The 23682-nt window shown below is 37.2% G+C and overlaps 1 protein-coding gene across 1 annotated transcript; it reads right to left on the bottom strand.

Annotated features, from left to right (window-relative positions):
- Window positions 1-589: 589 nt before the first annotated feature.
- Window positions 590-23587, bottom strand: LOC104466879 (putative E3 ubiquitin-protein ligase UNKL; the record flags this gene model as incomplete). Its single annotated transcript, XM_010080436.1, has 8 exons — window positions 23460-23587; window positions 21926-22135; window positions 15538-15714; window positions 12539-12672; window positions 10453-10588; window positions 9579-9696; window positions 5466-5550; window positions 590-759 (listed from the first exon to the last, which is right to left on the bottom strand). Coding segments are annotated over exons 1-8 (1158 nt in total), but the record flags the coding sequence as incomplete, so codon positions are not given.
- Between the last annotated feature and the right edge of the window lie 95 nt (window positions 23588-23682).

Genomic DNA, 23682 nt, shown 5'->3' with positions numbered 1-23682 from the left:
AATGTACCTTCCTCCTTCCTCTCCCCCATCCTTAACTGACAAAATTCGTTAATATAAACCACATTTATCACCCTTGTAATCAACCAGCTCTCTACTACCGAACACGCTGCATGTACTGCATCAGAAGTTTTAAGTATAAAGCATATTCAGGTAGGACATCACTTCATTCTTAATGTTAACAAATTAAGGCAGAGAAGAGGGCTGGGATCAGACAAGATCTTCCATGAATGAAACCTTTCCTACAGAAAAAAGAGACATATGTAAATTAAGCTGTCCTGTAGTTATATATTTGATTAATAATGATGTTCCCCACTGTAGAATTCAAAATATTGCATATAAAGACAAAAAAACAAGAACAGAAAACACAAATAATACATAGTTAAATATGGTGACGAGGGCAGACATTCCATTTAGGCTTACAGTACCAATTAAATATTACTGCCTGACATTTACTATAGCTGTGGTTTCTTTTCTCTTTTGCTGAAGTACACAGCTATAAAAAACCCCACATGTTTAAGAAGTAAAATAAACATTGTATATTGGCACAGTGATTATTATCAGTAACTTTTCCAGAATTATTTACACTTACATTTCCAGATTGCACACTGCTATTTGTAATGCTGTTTGTGGAGTTAAGACTGCTGCTCCATTCATTTGCAATTCCTATGCTGTCTGTTGGAAACAGGTGAGCGCCTGGCTTTGACTGACAACCAGTTTGCAGTATGACTACATTCATGGTGTCCTCTGTTGAAGGAATCCCCAACAAATTACACACAGATTTGATACTTAGCTGTGTGAATTTAACAATTACATACCTAGTATCAAACACAGCACCTGTCACATGGAAACATCAATCACACACAAGAAATCTCTCTTTTTCTTTAAATATAAGCATAAAGGCAAGGTAAGAATAACATAATTCACCATTATGTATTTGTGGCTACTAACAAATGGGATATTCTTATTTACTTGCTCCATCAAAAATTGGTGGGAGGTAGATTGAAATTCATACATTTAAAATATTCTAGATTTTGCCTTATTTTCCAGAATCTGTATCACACCAGGGCGTAAAAATAATATTTTTAGAACTCCTGATGGGAAAGGTAACAATGGCATCATAATTACATGGTTCTTTGTTTTCTTCTTCCAGTCTAGAACCAACTGACTTCATCATAAAACAATTTGAAGAGAATACGGGACTTGTACTATTTGACTTAAAAAGGAACAATAACCTTTGAGAAAGTTCATTATTAACTTATACGTAAATTGTGACCAATGATTTGTTAATTTTCATATCAGAAAACTCAGCTCAAGGTGACTGAAAAATTCCTTTGATATTCCCCAAATGTTACTTTGTTAAAGTATTAAAAATCTTAGACATTTGATTCTTGAAAAGTGCAATATATCAAGGAGATGTAGACTTTTAGTTTTACAGGCAAACAATGAGTTAATTACTTTAGTAAGAAATTACCGTTAAAAACATTCCTCACCTCATAATCCATTCACACAAGACATCAAAGTAAGGAAGTCAGAACTGAAAACAGAATTCTAAAGGTATGGTGAGATTTTTTTAATCTCTAGCGACTACTGCATTTCTGAAGGGGTAATGATAAACTACAGTTAAAAATAAAATTTAAATATTTCTCTCTAATAGAAACTATAAGTAGCTCTGGTAGAGTGTACGAAATTGCAATCTGTAGTAGGAAACAGAATGAGACACGCAGGCACCTCTCTTTAATGGAGATGGCAGCTGAGGACTCTTTCCAATGATGTGGGTTTTTCTATCCAGCATTTGACTTATCAAAACTCCACAGTCTTCTGACTATAGAGTCCAATGCTTTACCAAATATTTCCAATTACAAAAATAGGGACATGGCTCACAAAAGAGAAAGGAAAAAGCAACGAGTAGGTACCACGATACACATAAATCCAGTCCAGCCACACCCCCAAAAAAAAGAGAAGGAAAAAGAAACCATAGGGATTGCAAAGATGATGTCACTAGACCTCTGCTGTTCCTCCTACACAATGAGCGTGCAAAGAACAGTTGGGAAGACAGAAACAGATGCGCTGACTTTTTGTAATTTACTCTCACTTTCACTACATATCATCTCATTGTATAGCTGCTTGCCCAGAGCAAGTCCCGTCAGCCATCTTATGTCCAGTCAACCCTCACACCGTCATAGGAAAAGCACTATCTGATGCATGTTCTCTCTTAAATCTTCAATAGCTTTTTTTTCCTGACTATATACTTGTCCAATATTCTGTAAATGAGTATAAGTAGTCATAACACCCTAAAAGGGTAGTATAAAACTGCTCTCCAAACATTCCAAATAATCTCTCCTTTCTCTTTCCAAGGTATTTAGGGAGAATAGCAGGATTAGTTTTTGCTATTCTGCTTATTAAGTCAGACAGACATATTAAATTCAGAATGTGTGCTTTTACATAATTCTAATCTCTTCCAAGAGTGAACGTCATCGTTTGTGGCCAGCCGCACAAAAGTTACAAATTCTACAGTGTAAGCCTCCCCAAGTCTAACCATATTTTCTCAAAGACCTACAGCTGTTGTAGGAGGTTGTAACTGACAGAAAAGCAAATCTCACATGGTGGCCTGTCTCATGGTGATCACTGAAGCTTCTGGAGATCAGCACAGAGAAAAATAATTTCAACTATCTAATGCCAGTGCTGGGGTGCTTCAGGGATTACATATCAGTAGCCTAGGATGTTATGTAGAAAAAGGGTTGTACAACTTTTTCAGCTATATAGCTTCCTTCGAATTTGCACTAACGAGGTTTGGGTATTATGAATGTAAGAGTTACCATGGTCAGGCTAGGCCTGGTCCGGGCAATCCTGGGTTTCACAAGGCCAGAAGTAAGCTTTTTCATTATTGCAATCTTGGCATCAATAGAAGAGAACAGTCTTGGACAAACAATCTGAAGGCAAATGCCTTCAGTAACAGAAGCTGTTATACAGATGTGTTCTTTGAAGTGTTTCCAAATTCTTGCCAGCCGAATTTCAGTCTGCCTGTGTTTATGTTTCAAAAAAAATATATCTTTTTGTTAAGGTGCCAGTTGTAGTCACACAGCCAGTGGACAAACGAGTGCCACAGGCAGATGTTAATTATTTTAAGAGAGTCTGTTACCGAAGTGTCCCAACATATCCTAGCTACTCTCTGCTTTGCAAATTCCACTACTTCTCTACTTTTCAGGATCAGGTGCCCTCCCTCCTGTCATCACAAAGTGTCTTTCGGACCTATGGCTTCAGCCAGAGCAGGGAAGAACCAATGAGTGACATTTATAAGACAATACTGTCTGCAGACAGGGCCTCAAGGGAAAAGCAGTCTTGAAGGGATAGTAATATTCCTCATGATCTTCACAAAGGAGGGAGCAAAGGGAAAAAAATGGTCAGCTGGTTCTGAGGAAGCAATTGAGGGAAGACCAGGGGCGCTATTATAGAGAACGTGTCCTTCCACAAATGATTTCACATAGAATGACAAAAATTGCTGAGATACATGTATGAATGGTCAAAAATCTTCCTCCACCTGTTCCACATAGCTAGGGCTTCACTGAAGTTAGGTGGAGAACATCCATAATTTGTGATTCAAGGCGATCCATTATGAAAGAGTTTCTTGCTTTTCATACTGATAATAAGATCTACAGCTCTGAAACCATTCTCTCCCCCTTCACTAATATGGAAGGACAGAAACCATTTTATTCTACAGACAGAGGCAGAATGTCAGAGCTGCTGAACTAAGCTTAAAGCTGTTGTCAACAGCAGAAAGGCACTCTTGCTGATAGTAACCAAACGTCTAACTTCTGATGGACTGTTCAGACTACCAGAGACAGGGGGTGGGTACTGTTGCAACATTTCAAGTTGATTTGTCAAGATTTCCTGCTTACACAGTGTTCATTCCAGATGATGCAAGCCAAAGAGTTCCAGAGCATGCTGGTTGAGCCATATAAGTCTCTTTTGATGGACATAAAATTCTATGTAATGCAACTACGTGGAGAAAATTAAGCTGCTGCTTCTCAGTTAGCACTGCTAACATGTTCAAAGTCTCTGGAATTCTCTCAGTGTTATAGATTTTTAAAGAGTACAATAATTCATCCTACAGAGTAGAAGAAAGAATGGGGCTGGGGTAGAAGGTTTAGCAAAAAATTAGAAAGATATCTCTTAGCGAGAATAACATCAGCAAATGCCATAATGTTTTGAAGGATTGCCAGGTCTCAGAATAACAAGCTTCTTGAAACAAATACAGGAGGTTATTTATCCTTCCTCTTCTTTGAGTAACTAAACGACAGAAAAGTAAAATCGATCATCCCATGAAGTTAAAAGACAAGCTGACCATACCACAGATTCTCAGAAACAAGAGCTGTGGGCAGCAAGAATGACTCTATACACTGAAAAGTGTCTTAGATAAGCAAATGTCACCGTAAGTTGTTGTACAGAACATCACATTTGCCTAGACAGGTTAAACTGAGAGAGGAGACTGCCATTACTTATCATTAGAGATCATAAGATAGAGAATCATAAGATAAACACTACTGAATTGCAGAAATTTGGAGTTTTCCAAATTTGGTAGTCACTCATCCCTCTTTCCGGCTCTAGAAGCAGAAGGCAAAAAGTAAGATAGGAGCAGACCTTTTTTTTTTTTTTTTTTTGAAGAATGAATATGAGGCTTTACTGATTACAAGCAAAAACTACATTTAAAAAAAAAAAGATTTATCACCTATATGAAACCACTTACACAGAAATGCTTCAAGTTTTGCCTTCTGCCTTGCATCACAACTGAAAAGAAGGCATAAATAGTTGCAGCAACTGCACGTTTCACATTCTAGAGTGTAAGGAAAGTGTAGGGGTAACCTAAGTTGACAGCACTATTTAAAAGACTCTGACGATGCACATCCAGAATTAATCTGTGCAGATGCCTAATGAAGAAATGAGTGCTATCGTGGAAAAAAAACAGTCCCTCTTGCCTTTTCTGTATGTAACAGTCTGAGTACAGTGAAGATGTAAGTGGACTGTGGAGGAAAGAGGACAGCTGACATTATTTTCTCCGTGTTCTTTTTCGGTTTAGCTACAGCCCTAGTTCTGCAAATACTTGCAAGGATATTTAACTTTTACCTGAGAATTTTACTATAGGTTTCGATAGGACAGCTAATATATTTAAAATACTCAAGCATGTGCATAAAAAATTGCCAAATTAAGCTAAAAAAGTTACAGGAACAAGCTGCATTTGTAAAGAAAAGCACCTCCTGTTTAACTGCTGACGCAAATTTGATGCAAATACAGCAAGCTCCCATAGCAACGTACAGTATTAGAAAACATGGAATAAACTTCTAAAAACAGTGACCTCAAATGCCATTTACACATTAAAATTAATGATGTTGTCAGTTCTGTTACTGATGCTTAGAAATGATGGTTCAATTTTATGAACACCAATATAAAATAATAGTTCTCTTACTTACTTTCAGCATGTGCAAACGCACAAAATGGACCACGTGGGCAGAAACCCGTTTGGTGCATGTCATTGCACTTTGTAGATTTATATATCTAAACAAAACAGAAAGATGGTTAACCTAAATATATTTGTTAGGTAATGACAAAATACTTAGAAAATTTAAAAACCTTTAAATGAAAAATTCTGAATGTTTACTAACAATATATATTACAGTTTTCTCAGAAAATTCAGTTATGATAATTTTTAAAAAGCAAATAGAAGAGCAGAATTTTAAGAAAACAAACCCGAGACAAGAGAATCTTAATCCTCTTCTGTGTAATAATAAATAGCAAGTAACAATAATATTTTAGACAAGCAGTGTTTTAACTGCTTTCGTTTTCCATGTTGTATAGAAACAAGTCAAATATCAGGAATAAAATTCTCAAAGTCATTTACACCACTTTTAAGAAATTTTGCAAGAGAAATTATGTATCTACTAGAGCAGCTTACACAGCTGGAAAAAAACCTAAAACAACCCAGTATGTTTTTTTCAATACACTTCCTTCATTAGGATACCTCTAATACTCAAATCATCCTAACATTCAAATCTCCTTCTCTAACCCGACGGGGCGTGTAAGGACTGACATGTTCATTATAGTAATGAGTACACAAGTTGCTAGTAAGATCCAGATTCAGTTTATTGCTCTACCAGGATCTTGATGATCTCGGGATCTCACAAGGCTTGGAGGAGGGGCTGACACACTATCATATTAGAACAACATTAAGAACCTACTGAAAAGCACATAGATTCTTCAGAAAATTATTCCTGGTGATTTGCAACTCTGTGCAAATTGCAGAAGGATCTTTTTGGTTCCCCAAAACCTGGCACTCTGGTCCTTGGCTTTCAGTGTCAGCTGAGTGATTCACGGCTCAGTAAGTGATAATTCTTAGTTCAGAAGGCCACTTCTTTGGCACTTTTGCATATGCTGTGTAAAAAAATGTTTATCTTGGGCGCCTGCCTTAGAGCAAACACAAAAAATGAAACTATGTATTTAAAAAAAGAGCAAGAACTAGTTCTATAAGCTCTTTATTTTAGAGCTTTTTAAAGTACCTTAGATAAATTTCCCATTCAAGAGTGATTTTGAAATGAGGCTAAAAATTTAGTTGTTATATTCACTACTAGTTCATGCATAATCCAAAGATCATCTAAGAAACTGCAGTAAAGTGCAAAATCACAAAATTATTACTGATGCTTATCACTCTACAAATAATTTATTTTTCCTTGAACACTGAAAAAATGCAACAGAACATCCATGCTGTAGACAAGTATTCCTCCAAATGACACACTTAACAAACAAAATAGCAGGACTGATCTTTCCAGTGACTTCACTGGGAGCTCTCAGAGACACTGCAAAAAACAAAGGACTCATTTGTGAATACCACAGCTGAACTAGGAAATGAAGCTTGGCCCACCTCCATTCTTTCCCGTTCTCTGTTTATTGGTTAAATATAAATCCCCAATGCTGCATATATTATGCTAATGATGCAGAAGAAAAAAAATGAGAAGACATGACTTCCAAATGGTTTAAACAAATTATGCAATTGGAAGTTCAGTCTTAGTTGGAGCTCCTAGACAAAAAATAGCCTTCTGGATCCTATGAGCAACGCAGATGGTGCGGAGCGCCTTCTAGTAAATGCTACAGATACAAGAAGTGATATAATACAGATATCAAAATAGTATCAGGGCAGAGCTTGCACCTCAAAGACTGGATCCAGAGATGACCATGTCATCTACACATACCAATATTACAAGACAGACAGCAAACTCAAAGAATTAAATCACTACAGAAGACTAACTTCCCAGCTACAGACAAGAAAGAACACAGCCGCTGTCTGTTAACAGTAGAATCAAGCTACTCCTGAATGCGATAACCAAGAGATTTCTTCAAAAAACAGTCACTGAGATAAGAAGAAATGACAATATTCTTTATTTGAATTTGATAAAGAATGAGTACATGAAAACATCCAATAAGAGAAGATAATGTTGGATAAAGTGAGTAGTAATTCAACTTAAAGGACATCAAAAAGTAAGGGTGAACTAATGTTAGTGACAAATAAGGAGACTGAGGAATTAAGGCAACTGATTGCCACCACTAAATAGGCTGAATTTAATTATGAAATGAATAAAACGAGTTCTTGAATCCTCAAGTCAGAGGTACAAAAGCTGTATGGAATTTCCATTCTAAGCACAAAACTGGATGAAAGTCAGAGCTGGAGCAAAGGAGGGAAAGGATCACAGGGTATGACGTTGAACGAAAACTCTTCTTTCAGTGGAGGCATGTTGCTAGCTTCTGTGAAATTACATACTAGACCTAAATTAGGTAAGGTGATAACACTATCCTCACCAAACTGCCTTGATTATCAGTAGGAATTGTGTTCAATGCTACAACAAAAGCAGCACAGCTAATGGAAACATGCAGACAAAGACTGAGGTGACTACAGCTGATGTGAAAGCAAACCACCGTCAGTCCAGGAACAGGAAATGAATTAAGTAATTGTCATGTCAGAATTTTTAAAAAACTGGCAAATAAGACAGACGCAGTTAGCAAGTACTTTTAATAAAGCTATCACATCAGAAGTAGCACACATAACTGGGGTATACTAAGTATAGCTCAAGTATGTTTGAGAAGAGCAAAAACAGCCAATTCATGGCACTGTATGTCCACTATTATCCTGTCTGTCACCATTCAGATTAAAGACAGAAAGAAATGGGATAAAATTAAAAGTACATTTGGCAAAGGCACATCATGGTAGACTCACCATATAACTTTGATAAATCAAAGGTCCTCCTCTAAAATGGAAATGTGGTCATTCTAGTAAGGACTTCAATAAAGGATGTGGTAAGATTCATTAAGATAACAAAGAATATGACTCTTACCAATGTTACATATCTGCTGTTAAAATGACTAATGAGAGATGACAATGGATGGTATGAAAGAGGAAGGCACCAGACAAAATTAGTAGCAGAACTCAAGGCTCAGCCTTGTGACTTTTTTTAGCACTTTCATTCATAGCATTGTCATAAAGAAAAGTATGGTAGCAATACTAACCAGAAAGACACCTTTGCTACAGAAAAGGGCTGCAACATGATGCAGAAGAAACTAGATGATCTGAAAGAAATCTGGACTGTAAAATCTCTGGTGAAATTCTGGAGCAGCATCTCAAGAGCAGAGATAGCTGACACCTACTTAGTATAAAGACGTAGCTGGTCAACTTGTGATAGGGAATGCATGATATGAAGTTTGCAACAATCCTGGAGTCAGTACTCTAAGAATTCCTTTCCCAGTATGTTCTTGAGATGCCTTCAATAATCTTCACAATTGGAAGAGAAATCAGCAATTGTTGAACGGTCTTTGCTTATGCCTTACCAAGTATTGAACTTTCTAATGCAAGAAATTACGTCCTGCTGCTACTTCTTCATGTCCTTTGAAAGGTCCCAAAACAAAAACAGATATCCAGTGTTGTACAGACAGCTTCAAGCACAACATGTCATGTTTGTTTTCGTCTTCTGTCACATTTAATATTTTCATAGCATCACAAGGCAGTGCTCTCTTCCCTAGCATTTCGCTGTTCCACTCAAGCATCCAACAAAGTTATGACTTTATGTACAGACAAATCTAAAATCACCTTGTTCTTCTGGAGTGTCTTACTTCATCCACTAGGAGAGTCTTCTGCTCTTTCCACCTGACAATTCAGTTTCTCATAATTAAATAAAGTAAAGCCTTTTTACCTATACTTAGAATAGAGAATTGTCCCAAGCTATTGAGTAGCAACTACTACTGTGACTTCATTACCAGTCCTAGAAGTTAGGTAAAAAAGAAAACACATTTATTTATGCCCCAAACCAGACAATATTAATTAATTATTCATAAGCAGCAAAATAAAAATTCCTACCAGTGAAAACCACTGCAATAGAAGTAACTATTTCTTAGTAAATTTTCTTTTGCTTAAGCAAATACCTCAATGACTAGAAGTGCTGAATGAAATGTCACAAGTTTTTTCATAAATAGTATCTTTAATCGATAATCTAATCCATAATAAATTTGAAATTGCTAAAAATAAATAGAAACATGGTTCTTACCTCAGGATGAAACTGCTGCTCTGTACGAGAATGACAGTATCGACAGCTATCCCCACTTTCACACCTTGATGGTTCACCCCATTCATCTGCGTGTTTTACACTGGGGCAAGGAGTGGACCTAGAAAAAATGTGATGTCCAGAGCATGTTTGTATCTACTTCCTAGCAGAAATCTCAAACAATTTCCCACTAAATCTCAAAATCTTAAGATTCTGGGACCTATAAAGTTGCAAATTCTGACAGACTCTGACTTTTTGGAAATTCTCTGACAGAAAGATGAGCTAGTAGGATTCTATCTACCTTCTGTCTAATTACATTTATTCACAGTCCTGAGACTGTCAAGCAAAGCCGATCAATTCTAAACCTTGTATCACTGCACAAAAAAAACCACTAAAAACAACGAAGAAACCACAGTGTACGAGAATGATGTAAAATGATGTAATGATGAATGATGTAATAATGAAAAGTGAGAGAGGAGATGCATTCAATTTTGGTCCTACAAATATGGCTCAGAAATGGAAAATCATAGAACAAAACCAGAAAAAAAAGACAGAAATTATAATTGCTCTTCTCATAACAAAGAAGGTTTGACCTAGTGATTCCAATTTTTGCTACGAATTATAGAAATTGTTTTCATTCTTCACAAGAAAGAAGGATACTTCCGTTACAGCTTCATAGTTTTTATCTTCAGAACTGTCTGATCATTCTGAACAGATACTTTTTTTCCCCAAAGAAATTTCAGCAAGGCTACTGGGGAAGATGTGGTTTTATTCCATTAGGAATATCCGATTGCATTATAGAAGAACTCAAACAGATCAGTCCATGAACAACTGTCTGACTGACCAAAAGGTCTATTCTTAAAATGTATTTATGTACCTGTATTTGAATTTTCTGGGATTTCGTCTTCTATCTCGACTATTGTGATAGTGTGGACATGCATAACCCTGGCGGCAGAGTCTGGGTGGCTTGGTACATTGTTCTGTCTTGTAGCCGGCTAATACAAAATTTGTGTCTGTAAACAGGTCAACAATTAAGAGAAATAAACAACTAACTTTTGCATTCAGAGTGTCTTTAGTGAGCTTAGGTATCACACTGCTTTTTGTAAAAAAACTACGACTCACACACCCCTCCATTCTTATAAACTTACACTGACTTCTGCACTTTTAAAAATATGTCTAACAGATTTACATATAAAGCATTCTCCACTGATTTTACGTTCAATAGTAATACTACAATAAAGTACTCAAATAAAGCACCAGCAATCTATTGGTAGAGAAACTATGTGGAAATTCTCATCATATACATTTAACATTTTGGAAATGAAAATACATTATTCATTCTAGTAAGACAAACACTGAAAACTTATACAATTTTATATCTGGATTTCTCTTAAGTTTAGTGTTGACAGGTCCTTATTTCATCAAAACTGCTTTCGTAGCAAGGCTGTCCAGTAAAATCTTCCTGGACATATTCTAGACCCTCTTCTCTACCTTTGCCTCTGTCTCTACATCATTGGTTCCAGGAACGAGGAACTAGGAGATGACAAACAAGGTTCTGTCTAGAAACAGAAAAATTCAAAAAACCAATGGAGCAAGTAAATAAACTAGAAGGTACAATTTAGCTAATGGCAGGCATGGTTTTGTGAGGAGCAGATCATGACAAACCAATCTAACTTCCTCCTAAGGTAGGAAAATGGATGTAGGTAAAACAGTAGCAGCCAATATCCTGTATCTTGACTTCAGCAAACCTTTTAGCCTGAGATGTTCTCAGAAATGAACTGCACAGTACCAGAAGACTCCTGTAGGATTTGTGGAAAACTAGCTGAAGAAACATTCTTAAAGTATACATTAACAATGTATACTTTCAGATAGCAAAGATTATTAATCAGAGTATCACACAGAGTCTGTTCTTTGTTCAGTCCTTTTCAATAGTTTAATTAAAGACTTGGAAAAATAAGGCTGAAATCACTACTTGGATGATTTTCAATCCCCAGAAATTATGTGCAATCTCACCATATTTATAGGGATTGACAGAAGCCATGCAACATTATATGACACAGACCTGTCACAACACAAGGAATGCAATAAAAGTGATTGAAGTTGGTCAATTTTATAGTCTTTTTATGTCAAACATCCAATATTTTTTGATCTAGAGCTGGCAACTAAATTCTACAGATTATTACTACTTAAATGGTTGGAACTCATCCTATAGTAAATTTTTAAAAAGGGGACAAAGGGGACAAGTATCATACAATTATCTCCCCTTGCATTTCTTAGAGACAGTATCTTCATGTGACCTCTTCCTGTGTTACTGTCCCCACATGAATTTTGTGGAAGTAATTGTACCTGGCAGTCTTTTCTAAAGTAAAATTTGGGCAAGAGCTCTAACAATATGCAATTGATGCTAACATCTTTGGCTACATAATAAGCAAGTCTAAAACAAGAACATGAGAAACAACTTTGAAAGTCTTAAGAAAACTACGGCAATTGGATTTAAGAGCTCTAATATAATGCTTTCAAGACATTCTTGTATTTTAATATTCTGCCCCAATTTTCTGTTTAATATTCTACTTCATTCCTGTTAGTCAAGCTCAGCAAAGAATAATGGTCCATTAACTAGTCTACAAATGACTCAAAAAATGAAGACTATAATCATTACTACTACTTAGAACAAGACGGAGCTCCTGCTAACCTTTAAGAACATTTATTCAATTGACACGGATTAGCAGCACTGGTATCAAACAAATTGAAAAAGACCTATTAAAGGTTTTCAAAACAAAACATTTTCAAAATCCAATCTGAATATAAATGTGACAGACTGTACAACTTGTTCACAAATATCCATACTACTTATATAAGCCAATTCTTTACTCTGTTATAAAAGGCTTTTGAACTTCTCACAGCTGAAGACCCAGGATCAAACACCAATGAAGAAAATGAGAAGGGAGACAGGGTAACGTTACCCTGCCATCTTGGATCTTCACTAAGGATCTTCTCAATCATTGCCTGGCTTGCTAAAATTCCTGGCTGCAGATCTGGAATGCCTTCACCACATCCTAGCTGCCCATTCTGTAAGGTTTCCTGTGCCTGAAGTTCTCTGGAATGGGGAAAAGAAAATAACACTGCTAAACTGTATAGCTACAGCAACCCTCTCTGCCAGAGGTATAACACTGTTCAAGTCTATCAAAATTCTGTCATTGAATCCAGCTCTTAACAAGCCTAAATTGTAAAAAAAAAAAAAAAAAAAAAAAAAAAAAAGACTGTATTTCAAACCATTACTTACACTGAAGCCGGCAAACAATCGTAGGGAATAACCACGTCATACAAATCAAAGCAAACACACAGAGGAATGCTGGCATTATGCACACAATGTTTCTACCAGCAACGCGCATCTATACCTCTGTATGCTGGTGTGCTGACATTTTGAATATGCTATGAATTTACGATATTCCACTGCCACATAGAACGCGGTTGAACTAAAAAAAGATATAGAAAGGGCAATAAGGGCAATCAGAAATACAGGATACAGGACCCCTCCTCTCTGAGGGAGAATTAAACACCATAGGACTCTTTGCCGTGGAAACGTTATGACTGAAGAAAGGTACAAAATACACCTATTGAATACTATACTATGTAAAAGGAGCCAAAGAACTTTTGGCTCACTGTAGGATTTTGTAAAAAAATTTGTCAAGACATTCAGGAGACCTAGTAACAAATGACAATCATTACGAGTAAAAGGAATCTCTTCTGCAAGACTTTACAACTGCTCTGCAAGTAAACAACCACAAGCTTGCTGAAAGATCAGAATGACTACTACCAAACTAAAGGGTATTCTACTAGTGGTATGAAACTTCTACCAAAAATCTGAGACAATTTTATTACACCATTTTAGTAAAATTAATCTGTACAGAGATTCAACAATGGCAAATAAGTACAAAAGATTTTTAAAAAGAGATGCTCTAGCCTAATTATATCAGGCAGACTTTGAAGCAATAGAGAAACAAGATGAGAAATCAAATACCAGAGGTGAATCAAAGGCCCCTACCTTCCATTGGCACTGCTCTCTCTAGACACAAATATCCAAGGAGTTTACCTCCTATATCAAAATACTCCTACTCAGGATCCCTGAAGAGTTTGAAAGGTATGGTGGTTTATAAGGTAACTAGTTATTGATGTCATTTACATATCATTTCACAATTTCACAGACCCCGAGTATCCTCCAAGAAAGAAGATCTCAAAGGGAAAGGAAGACAAGACAGACAGCAAGCCAAGTCTAGAACCTTTCAAACAGTCAAAATACTTCTTCTACAGATTCAGAAAAGGTGCAGGCAATGAGAAGGAAACAAATAGTTCCAAGACAGTGCTTTTTCTTTAAGGTGGATATACACAAGAACAAGGCTATTAAGGGGAATAAAGCTAACATCTGCATTAGCGATTCTGTTATTTCCCTTCTCTTCACTTAAAATGAAGAAACCCTAATATCTGTGTTCATCGTAGAGCAAAGACACCACTGAAGGAAAAATAAGACCTGATTGTTTGGACTTCCTTATGAATGCTGGATGCCTGAAATCAGGAGAAGCAATGGCACATGACTGTTTTTCACAGACACCAAAGAAGTTTCAGGCAGCCTACTTGTAGGTTGAACATAGACTCCCACCACAGATGTCTTCAGCTCCTCCTGATGCTCTATACGTAGCCAATCACCAATAAACAATCACGTAACACATTAAAAGATATTTAGAGAATGGAGCTTGGTTTCAGTCTTGCTATATATTCAGTTCCTCATTCTAATACAATACAAAAGATTACAAAGGTACTAAGCATTCTGTATTCAGACTGATCTGGCATCATGCTGCATATCCTAAATGAGGAAGGTTAAAAAGAAGAAAAAGAAAATGGACAGATATCTTGTAGAAGAAGCATCAGCTAGCTAATTGAATAAAGTCTTCTGGAAAGAAAAGCTATATATAACTAAACAGTATGGGACCAGGCAATGCAGCACTGAATTCTGTAGCAAAATACGAATTTAAATAATTACGAAATTACTGAAAAGGTACTAACTTTACTAAAATTATTGTGAAGAGAGAATTATCATCTCCCAACAGATGGCTAGGAATACGGGATAACAAATGTAAGAATGTAAAACAGCAGCCACACCAGCTCAGATTAACGGTTCATCTAGCCGCGAATCCTGTCTCCAACAGTGGCCAATAGCACATGCCTAGGGAAGAGTGTAAGGACAGGGCAAGCATATAGTGATACTTCCCCAGAGTGCTCTTCCAGTGTCCACTAAGAGATACTTGTGACCCTCCAAGACTTCAAAGTTCTCCAGGAATTGGTATCCTCTCCTATTGAATATGCACAGACCATTTTCTGTAGCAAGAGCTCCCCTTCCACCCATTTATAATACCTCCCAACTTGTTTCCCAGCTTTGGCCGCAGCTAAAACTTATACCTACCACCACTACCCTGATTCACGAAGCACCTTCTTTTGACAATAACTTGATTATACATTAGAGATGCAGAAAATAATACTGATACATGAAAAAATGTAACATAATTTAAAAAACCTCAACGTCAGTAAGCAAAATGTCAAACACACAAGCTGAGAACCTGAAAGATGGCTTAACAAAATCATAAATTTGTGAATGTAAAAACCACATGCAAATTTACAAGGCACAAGTAACAAAAGGCAGAGTATCTGGTCTTTTATCAGTCATAAGAATTACATATGAAATTGCAAGTTGAATTACTCTTAAAATTGCAAGTTACAAAACTTTAGTATTTGTATTTCCCACTGTGCTTCTAGCTGCTATTGTGATGCAGTGAATTGTCTTTTTACATTTACAGTTACAGAGCAAGCATATTTTTCATGCAAAGCATACTGCATTTTCCGGTATGCGGTAAGAACAGATATGTGCTATTTCCTGCAAATTAGGCTGAAGAATTTGAAACAAGACTACCTTATATCATATACTGGTGGTCTAAGGTCATGTGGACCATGAGCAAAGGCACAGTGAATTCCATTCTTCACACAATGACCCCGGGCATCTGTTTCATGAATGCATGTTCCAGTCTTGTAATATCTCAGATGATACTTCCTTTCTGTATCCCCTGTTGTTCGATGCAGGTAAGGACAACTACATAATAGAAAGAGGAAAGTTAGACCATTGCTTTGAGTTTTGTTTTTCATAATTTAACTCTGAATTACACTACATCTCTTATTAACTCGTAACAAGTAACTTCGCAGGATTCTTCAAACAAAAATTGTCCCAAACAAACCACCATCACAGATCAGCTTCAAAATGAAAAACACTGATCTATTTCTTAGTCTCTGCCAAGGTTATAAGAATTCATAGCAGGCTGGCTCACAAAGATATTATTAATAAATCTAGTAAGCACACCTGTAAGCAACAACATCATCAGAACTAAGGAATGACATCTTCCATACTGATACATAGTTCAAATCATTACTATGCTAAGAGACAAATTTTTTTTTTAAATGTTATCAACATCTAAAATCAAGGGGTACTTGAAGCACAGTGATTTTTTGTTTTCCTGCCTGCTCTTTTTAGACATTAAACTTACTGAACAATCCCAGGGGAAATCTAAAATCACTCGTCTATTAAAAGGAAGAGAGCAATATTTACTTCAGCAATACATCTTTGTACATATACTAATCATTTTTCAGACACAACAACGTGAGTTAAGGTCTGTATTTTAAAATGGCTAGCATCATGTATGAATAATAATTCCAACTACCAATAGTAAACAATTTTTAAAAACTCACAAAAGTATATACACAGGGATGCCTGTTCTCTCACAGTTTATTTCACCATAATTTTGGTCTCTGCTCTTTTTGAGAAAATACTAGTCTCCAAAAAATACTTTACCCCCCATCCCAAAGTAAAAAGAAACCGCACCAAAAAGCTTAGAGAGTGATACAGAATTACAAATGAAAAGTCCCACAGAAATATTTTACTTTGAATGGAGGGAAAACAGTGAAGCACTAAGTAGGTTTTAACACTCATAAGAATTTATGCTGGCTTAAGCTTTATTTACTATATTCTAAAAAGGTTATTTAGAAACTAGACTAAATAAATGCAATTGTTTGCAAACATTTACAAGTCTGGTATTTATATATTTATGTCAAAATCATACATTTTTTCTGCTGTGCTAAACACCTGCAGCTTGTGCTGACTTCCAGGAACTGATACTGTTTATGACTTCTGAGAATCAAGTCGCTTCCTTGTATGAACTTAAAACCAGCATTCTGTTAAACAAGATAAAAGGGCTGCAGCTAGTAATTTGTGCCTATGTCTTTAAATCCCAACAGAATTAATTTTTGGGAAGACTAGGTATACCAAAATTCAGTGCTACATCTCATTTTGTCAGTGTAAGACAGAGATGCACTCCGAATCTGAAAGTAGTTCTTTCACACTTCACGGCTCTGCATGGAAAGACAGGACGCAATTTGTTGGACCCATTACAGTGCCCCAGCTGAACTTCATGAGAATTTCTTTGTGACGCAGGAATGGCACTGATGCAGCCCTCCTGTTCTGCTGGAATTGCTGCTGGTATGGAAAAATCAGAAAACCCGCAAGAGTCAACCAGATACTTTTGCTAGCACTAGTCCTGTACAGAACTCTAAACAAGAGGAAATTCAGTCTGGGGCTGTATTTTTGTTATTGCTAACTGTCCCATCACTAGCAGAATCTTTGCAGGGGTCAACTGTTTCCGTTTTCACAGCAGACAGTTCGTTACAAGCTCTAATCTCTCACTCATACATGCACACCTCACAAAGGTGAGAGAGAATACTCTGTCGTATTCTCATGCATAATGTTCACGTCTCCATTTTCATCTACTTATGTTTGCTCATTCCTGATGGAAACAAGAATTAAATGTCTTATCTTCCATGCAAGAAGCATACAGCTGTTTACATCTCATTGCTTGTCTCTAAGTCCATGGCTCCGTATCGGAGGGCAAACATCTTTGCTTAAATATCTGCAGTTCTTCCCCAGCAAAATCACCTTATCAGCGGAGGTCCCACAAAAAATGTTAAAGCATTCAATTATTTTAAAATTACTGTCTGAAAAAAAAATCCATGGAATATAGACATAGCTTGCTAGACAAGCTAGGCACAACTTGTTGCATGCAATGTGAGAGAGGGAGAAATACTCAGGCCACAATTTTTCCCACAAAAAGACAACACGGATTCCAAAAACAAGCTGGGAAGAAATATACACTGTGTCACAAGACTCCTACTTCTGCTAAATTAAACCTAGGTTTGTTTGCCCTAAGACTCAATAGTTCTGCCATAAATAGCTAATGAAATCTGAATTTTATCGAAAACACAGCTGTCCTACTGCACATTTTGTTAGCTGCCTAAAGAATCCCATAATGGGTGAAGTCCTCCTCCAGAAACTAACAGAATGCTTTAATGAGGCTATCCAGTGAGACTGGAACAGTTCGTTACCTGAATTTTGTCTAACGCTTGTAAAGAACTAGATAAGGGCTAGGTCTAAAGGTGACTCATGGAGACTAAATAGCATGCAAACCTCAAAGGGCAAAAACAATGCCATCAATTCTGCATGTGTATGTTTTACATAGAAAACGTGTTATTCATACAATACCACAATAATACATACACTATTAACCACAGACATCTTGATCAGCTGAAGTTCATTGTAGGATCCTTAGTCAGAAAGGCAAAAGCCCCTAATAAAAGCAGCTTTTAGACAGAGGGTAATATTTATTCACACGTAGTATCAAACTAGCCAATACACTGAAATATGCACAGAACAGATGTTCTACTCAACCTGTAATGAACCAGATGGATGTTAGATCTTACCTTCACTTTATTAATGAAATATTTTAATGGTGTATAAACCATTGTCATATATAGCTTTAAACAAGACTAGTATTTTGATTTAAAATGGCTGATTTCAATTATCATCAGATTACACAGTTGCAAACTCATAAACTTGTCTTATGTACCATAGTTTGGTACTAAGGCTGTTCAGACATCACTTATTCCTTAGGAACAAAGTTTTTATTTAAAAGAAAAAAAAAAAAAAGTTGCTCCCAGACAGAATAACAAATCTATTTCATAGCCCATATTTCTACAGCCATCTCCCAGCCTAAAATAACTGTATTGAATCCTTAGTAATCGCAAATCAGTAAAGAACATTACTCTGTAACGTTTTATTGGAGTCTACGCACAACAATTTAACTACTGAAAATAGCTTTGTTTTCTACATACAGATCTCACAAAGTAAAACTGCCACTACAATATCCAAAGTAAGCGGATGCACACACCATGAAACAGAATGTACATTCACAAAAACTTTAAAGGTTAACGGATTTCTGAAATGTGTATTTCCTTTTCACACTTTTATTCATTCACATCATAAACATTCCAAAGATATCCTTTAATAAAACAGTTCCAGTTTAAAGGGTAGTGCTAGATATTCTTAAGGGTATGAAAACCACTGCATAGTTTACTTCTGTTCAACCCTGAGGCACTGACATATTTTTTCCTATGATTACTTGAAGTGCTCTGCTGTGGTAGGCTTCTCTAATTCATTCACTCTTAGAGTAGTCTTACGTTACAAATACTAACATATCCAAAATCATCTTCTCTTTTAGCATTTGACATCAGTTGACTACAATAGTTGAAAAATACATCAGATAAAAAAGAAAAAAAAAGTATCACTTCTATCCTCACTTGTAAAATTGGTAGGAACACTATTCACATCTCAAAATCTATGCCTCTTACTCTGCAAGAAATCTAGTCTTTCTCATCAGGCCCTTCCTTAGAACAGATTGTTTTAATTTGCTACACTTACAAAAGCCTTTTTCTAAACAGCTTTAAAATTTTGGGCTTCCTTTCAATCAGAGTTGACCTTTGGAAAGAAATATCACAGTCAAGCCTGGGTGAAACCAACAATTTCTACTTTAACTCTCTTGAAAGTATGTTCCTGAGAACAATTGTGGGTGTCAGCACTCCACCTTTCTCGCTAGCTCTCTATCAACTTGCAAAGTGCACTAACCTAACCGTGTATTCAGATAAGCAGAACAGAAAGACACAGATAAAAGCCAAAAAAGTGCCAATAAGTTGTCACAGACAGCTTAAAAGGAAAGTGTCCTTGCACCACTGTTTATAACCTATTTCTATAAGAATCTGAAGTTGCTCCAAATAAAAGGCTACATTTTAGGCAGAAGACAAAACAGGGTCAAAAAATACTATTTTGCTGAGTTGTGAAACAGAAATGCTGCCACACTGTAAGCATGTCCGCAGAAACGTTGGTGTTCTCCTACAGACACGCCCTGGCGTCATCTATGTTTAAGAAAGTTACCTTTGACTTCTCTTGCCTTTCCCAGCTACTTACCCTGCATGCCTCTTCTCTTCTACTTCGGTCAGCTACCAATTTACAATAGTTGACTAACATTTCTAGCCACCAGTTCTCGGGATCGGATCTAAAACAAAGACTCCACAGTTCAGCTGAAACTTCTCTCACAAATGTCTCCAATAATCTCACCTTACAACTGAGTCAAACAAAAAACACTCCATTTTCTCTGTTCACATCTACCTTCATCTTCCTAATTTACCGTCTGCGTTACTAATTTTTTTCTCCCTTTGAAACATTGTTCTCCCTTCTTTATGGGAATTCAGTCACGTTCACATTTTCCTCTCAGTCCCTCCTGCAGCACGTCTTCCAACTTCAACACTCTCTTATGCCTCTGCTGTGGGGTCTCACAGGACTCTGACTTTTGTCCCTGCTCTTATCCTTCTACACCTGGGCAATTTCACTGCAAAACATAAACTTGAAAACCACCACCTCTTTGCTGATAACTCCTAAACCCATCCACTTAATTCAAACTGTAAGCACAACATGCTAAAACAAAGGCATGAATCTCACCACTGGTCTTATTTCTTGCAAGTCCTCTGCGCTTCCACTATGCCAAACAATCCAATCACCTTGTCTGTCACTTAGGCTCGTAACCAGGCAGTAATCTTCAGCAACTGCAGGAGACAACTTTCCAATCCAATTGCAGAAAAAAGGTTTCCATCTCACATCTCAGTTATTGCAACATCTCCTCCGATTTGCTTCTAACAACTCAATCTTGCCCAGCTAATACCCCTCTAAAACATTGCTTCCTTTTCCCTCCTTTAGAATCAGTATCTATCACTCCATAATGAAAGGTCAACTTGTGTCCCCAACCAATCCATGACATGAGCATCCATTATCCTTGCTTCTTGATTTTCAAAGAACTGCCCATGATGCCCCAGGACTGGCCGGAATGCTTTACAAATGCCTGAAAAGGTAATTAATTGTTCTCTTTTAAGGCATCCCTCAGAGACTTTTTCGCTGTTTATACTGCTTGGGCACAACACTCAATATTGTCACGCTGCCTAGTGCATTTTTGTTGTTTACCTTCTCTTATCTCCGTCATGTAGTTTGTAAAGCCTCTGTGAAAAATCCACCTTTCCCTTCTGTGACTACAGCCTATAACAGAAAAGATATTTGATCCGTGTCAAGTGCTGCTATACACTACAGAAAACAAAATAATTAATCCTCAATTTTTAAAACAGCTGACCAGCATAACTACATATTTCCTGGCTGTTTTCCTGCTTTTTTTTTTTGTCAGAAGTCCTTCCTTGCTTTCATCACCACAGATGAAGTTAGCCCCTCAGACACATGGCCACAATATACCCAGCTCCTCTGTATATGCCTCCCTGACACACTGTGTCATCTCCACAAAGCTTGTACCACTCCTCTAGATCACTGAAGACCCTCTGTAGCCTTTATCTAGAGGAGACACATGTCCATCGAAATGCAAACACCAACAGGCTAGCTAACAGTGAGCTCCTTCCTTTGCTTTTTCTCACTGCAAGCATCATGAAACAGTCATTCCCCTCTACTCTCCCATCAATCTTCACAAAACTTACAGGGTTTAAAGTCTTGAAGCCACCTCTATACAGTATGGTTTGCACCTACTGGTCAATTTCAAAGTTACCAGGAGAAAAAGGAATCACAACTGAAAAGGTGCAGCAACAACACTAGCACAGATGTGCAGGGAACAATACTAGCAGAAAAACAGTTTCTCATGTGGTGTTTTAAAGACCGTCACAGTGCAAAATCATAGTTCTAACTCTATGATAGCCTAAAGAACACATGCTTATATAAAAGTATATGTGCGAAAAATTGAGAAATCACTTATAGAAATCTGTTTTCAAACAAACTCCAGCAGGATTCTATTGATCATTTTCACTAAGGAGAAATTAGCATCTTTCCTTAATGTCGTTGATAATACTATAAACACCTAGGACTGAAAGAAATCACTTACTCATCTCCATCTGGGCAGATTCCTGTAGTCTCATCATATTTTGTACAATAAACATCTGGACTGTAGTTAAAAGTCCCATCATGCCTTCGTATAGGTCTACGACGACGCTGATTTAGGAAATGCCAATGAAAACAGGTAAATGGTCTGTGCTGGGTACACTTGTGCTGCAAAAATAGGGGGCACTGCTCTGTCCTAAATTCCTTTAGATACCTAAAAAAATTAAACTGTGTTACAAACTTATCTTATTGGAGGCACATTTTTACAGTATTAACAGGGCACTTGATAATTCAGTGCACACAGCCCGTGAAAAATTGAACAGATGTACCTGCATACAGTTTTAGCTCCTATGCACAATTTACTGTTTAGCTGTTAAATAAAAGTGGCTTCATTTTTTATGACAGTATTGAATTACTAATAAAGTACAATGGAATACCTGGCAAATTATACTGTGTTTTATAAATAAACTAAAATAAATACACTATTTTAAAAAGCACAGTACTTAGAATGTTGCCCTAAGTAACCTACCAAACAGAGAGCACAAATCCAAGCTACTTCAGTGAGCCTTCACATTGCTTGCTACCATACAAAATAGTCCTACAAATGCTATTTTAGCTAAATACCACATCTAATTTAAACATTAGTCCTTAATCACACCATTCCCAGAATGTGGACACATTATACAGAAAGCTAGAGGGTTAAAAGTGGTTTATGAACATTATCAGGGGTTATGAGATGACTTCAGCAAACTTATTTTAGCAACTGTTGCATTTGTGTTGAGACAGTTTGGGCCTTTTACAGTTACTTAGGTGTTAGTAAGACAGTCCTCCATTAGCACGCAGGGCATAGGAGCTAGTTAGGAAGTCTGATACTTCTTTCCACAGGATATCAAGATCGTGCCAGACTAGGCACTACTGTGGCATTTCTCAAAGGAGGTAAGACAGCACTTCTTCCTGTCCCAGTTTATCTATCTCTTATCCAATTTAGCAAGTTCATTACTTCACTAAAGTTAGGGAGTATCTGCAGAGGAAGGAATATATGGGGGCTTTGCAGAAGAACCTTAGAGTTCCCAGAGGTCTCTAAAAGGGCACATGAAATGTAACAGGCTACAGGGGAAACTGAAGATTTAGGGAAAGGAAAGCATCAGAAAGAGGAATTAAGGGCATTTTTTCATTTCAGTTGCTTAAATTGGCACATGGTGGATGCAATGAGAGAGTTATGAAGCATGTCTATCAGTTTCGAGAAGAATCTCTAATCTATCCAGGACTGTGGGGATAAAAAAAAAAAAAAAAAAAAAAGGAACAGAATTTTTGGATGTTTAGGGCTGTAGGACACACTGTAGCAGTATCTAGGCAAGTGACTACATTCTTGTGGTCCTTCTGAAAGTGCTGGAAACGTGTCATTATAGAAGTGGTGATACGGCGGATGGGACGGAAGGAATGCCACAATTAAGTTACAAATGATTCTGCACTTGCGGGGAGCACATGGTCCTGCAGGGCTGACAGCGGTGCTGGAGGGCTGCAGGGACTTTACAGACCGTATCAGAAGCAAACGGAGGGGCTTGCGGAGAGGATGGCGAGTACGTGCGAGCTGTCGTTCAGTGTGGGAAGGTCTGCAGAAATCACCACGGAAACGCCCCAAGGCCTCGAGCTGAGCCTGGCTCATCAAGGCTTGGAAGATGCGGAAGGACTGCTGTCCAGGCCCGGAGAGGGCGGTCTCGGGAGGCCGGCGGATGCCGGCGGGTCAGGGCGGGCCGCAGG

Source organism: Pterocles gutturalis, unplaced genomic scaffold (genome assembly GCF_000699245.1).
Source record: "Pterocles gutturalis isolate BGI_N339 unplaced genomic scaffold, ASM69924v1 scaffold16924, whole genome shotgun sequence".
NCBI classification, from domain to species: domain Eukaryota; kingdom Metazoa; phylum Chordata; class Aves; order Pterocliformes; family Pteroclidae; genus Pterocles; species Pterocles gutturalis.
The sequence above is the reverse complement of the archived record's forward strand: the minus strand, read 5'-3'. Positions and strand labels throughout refer to the sequence as shown.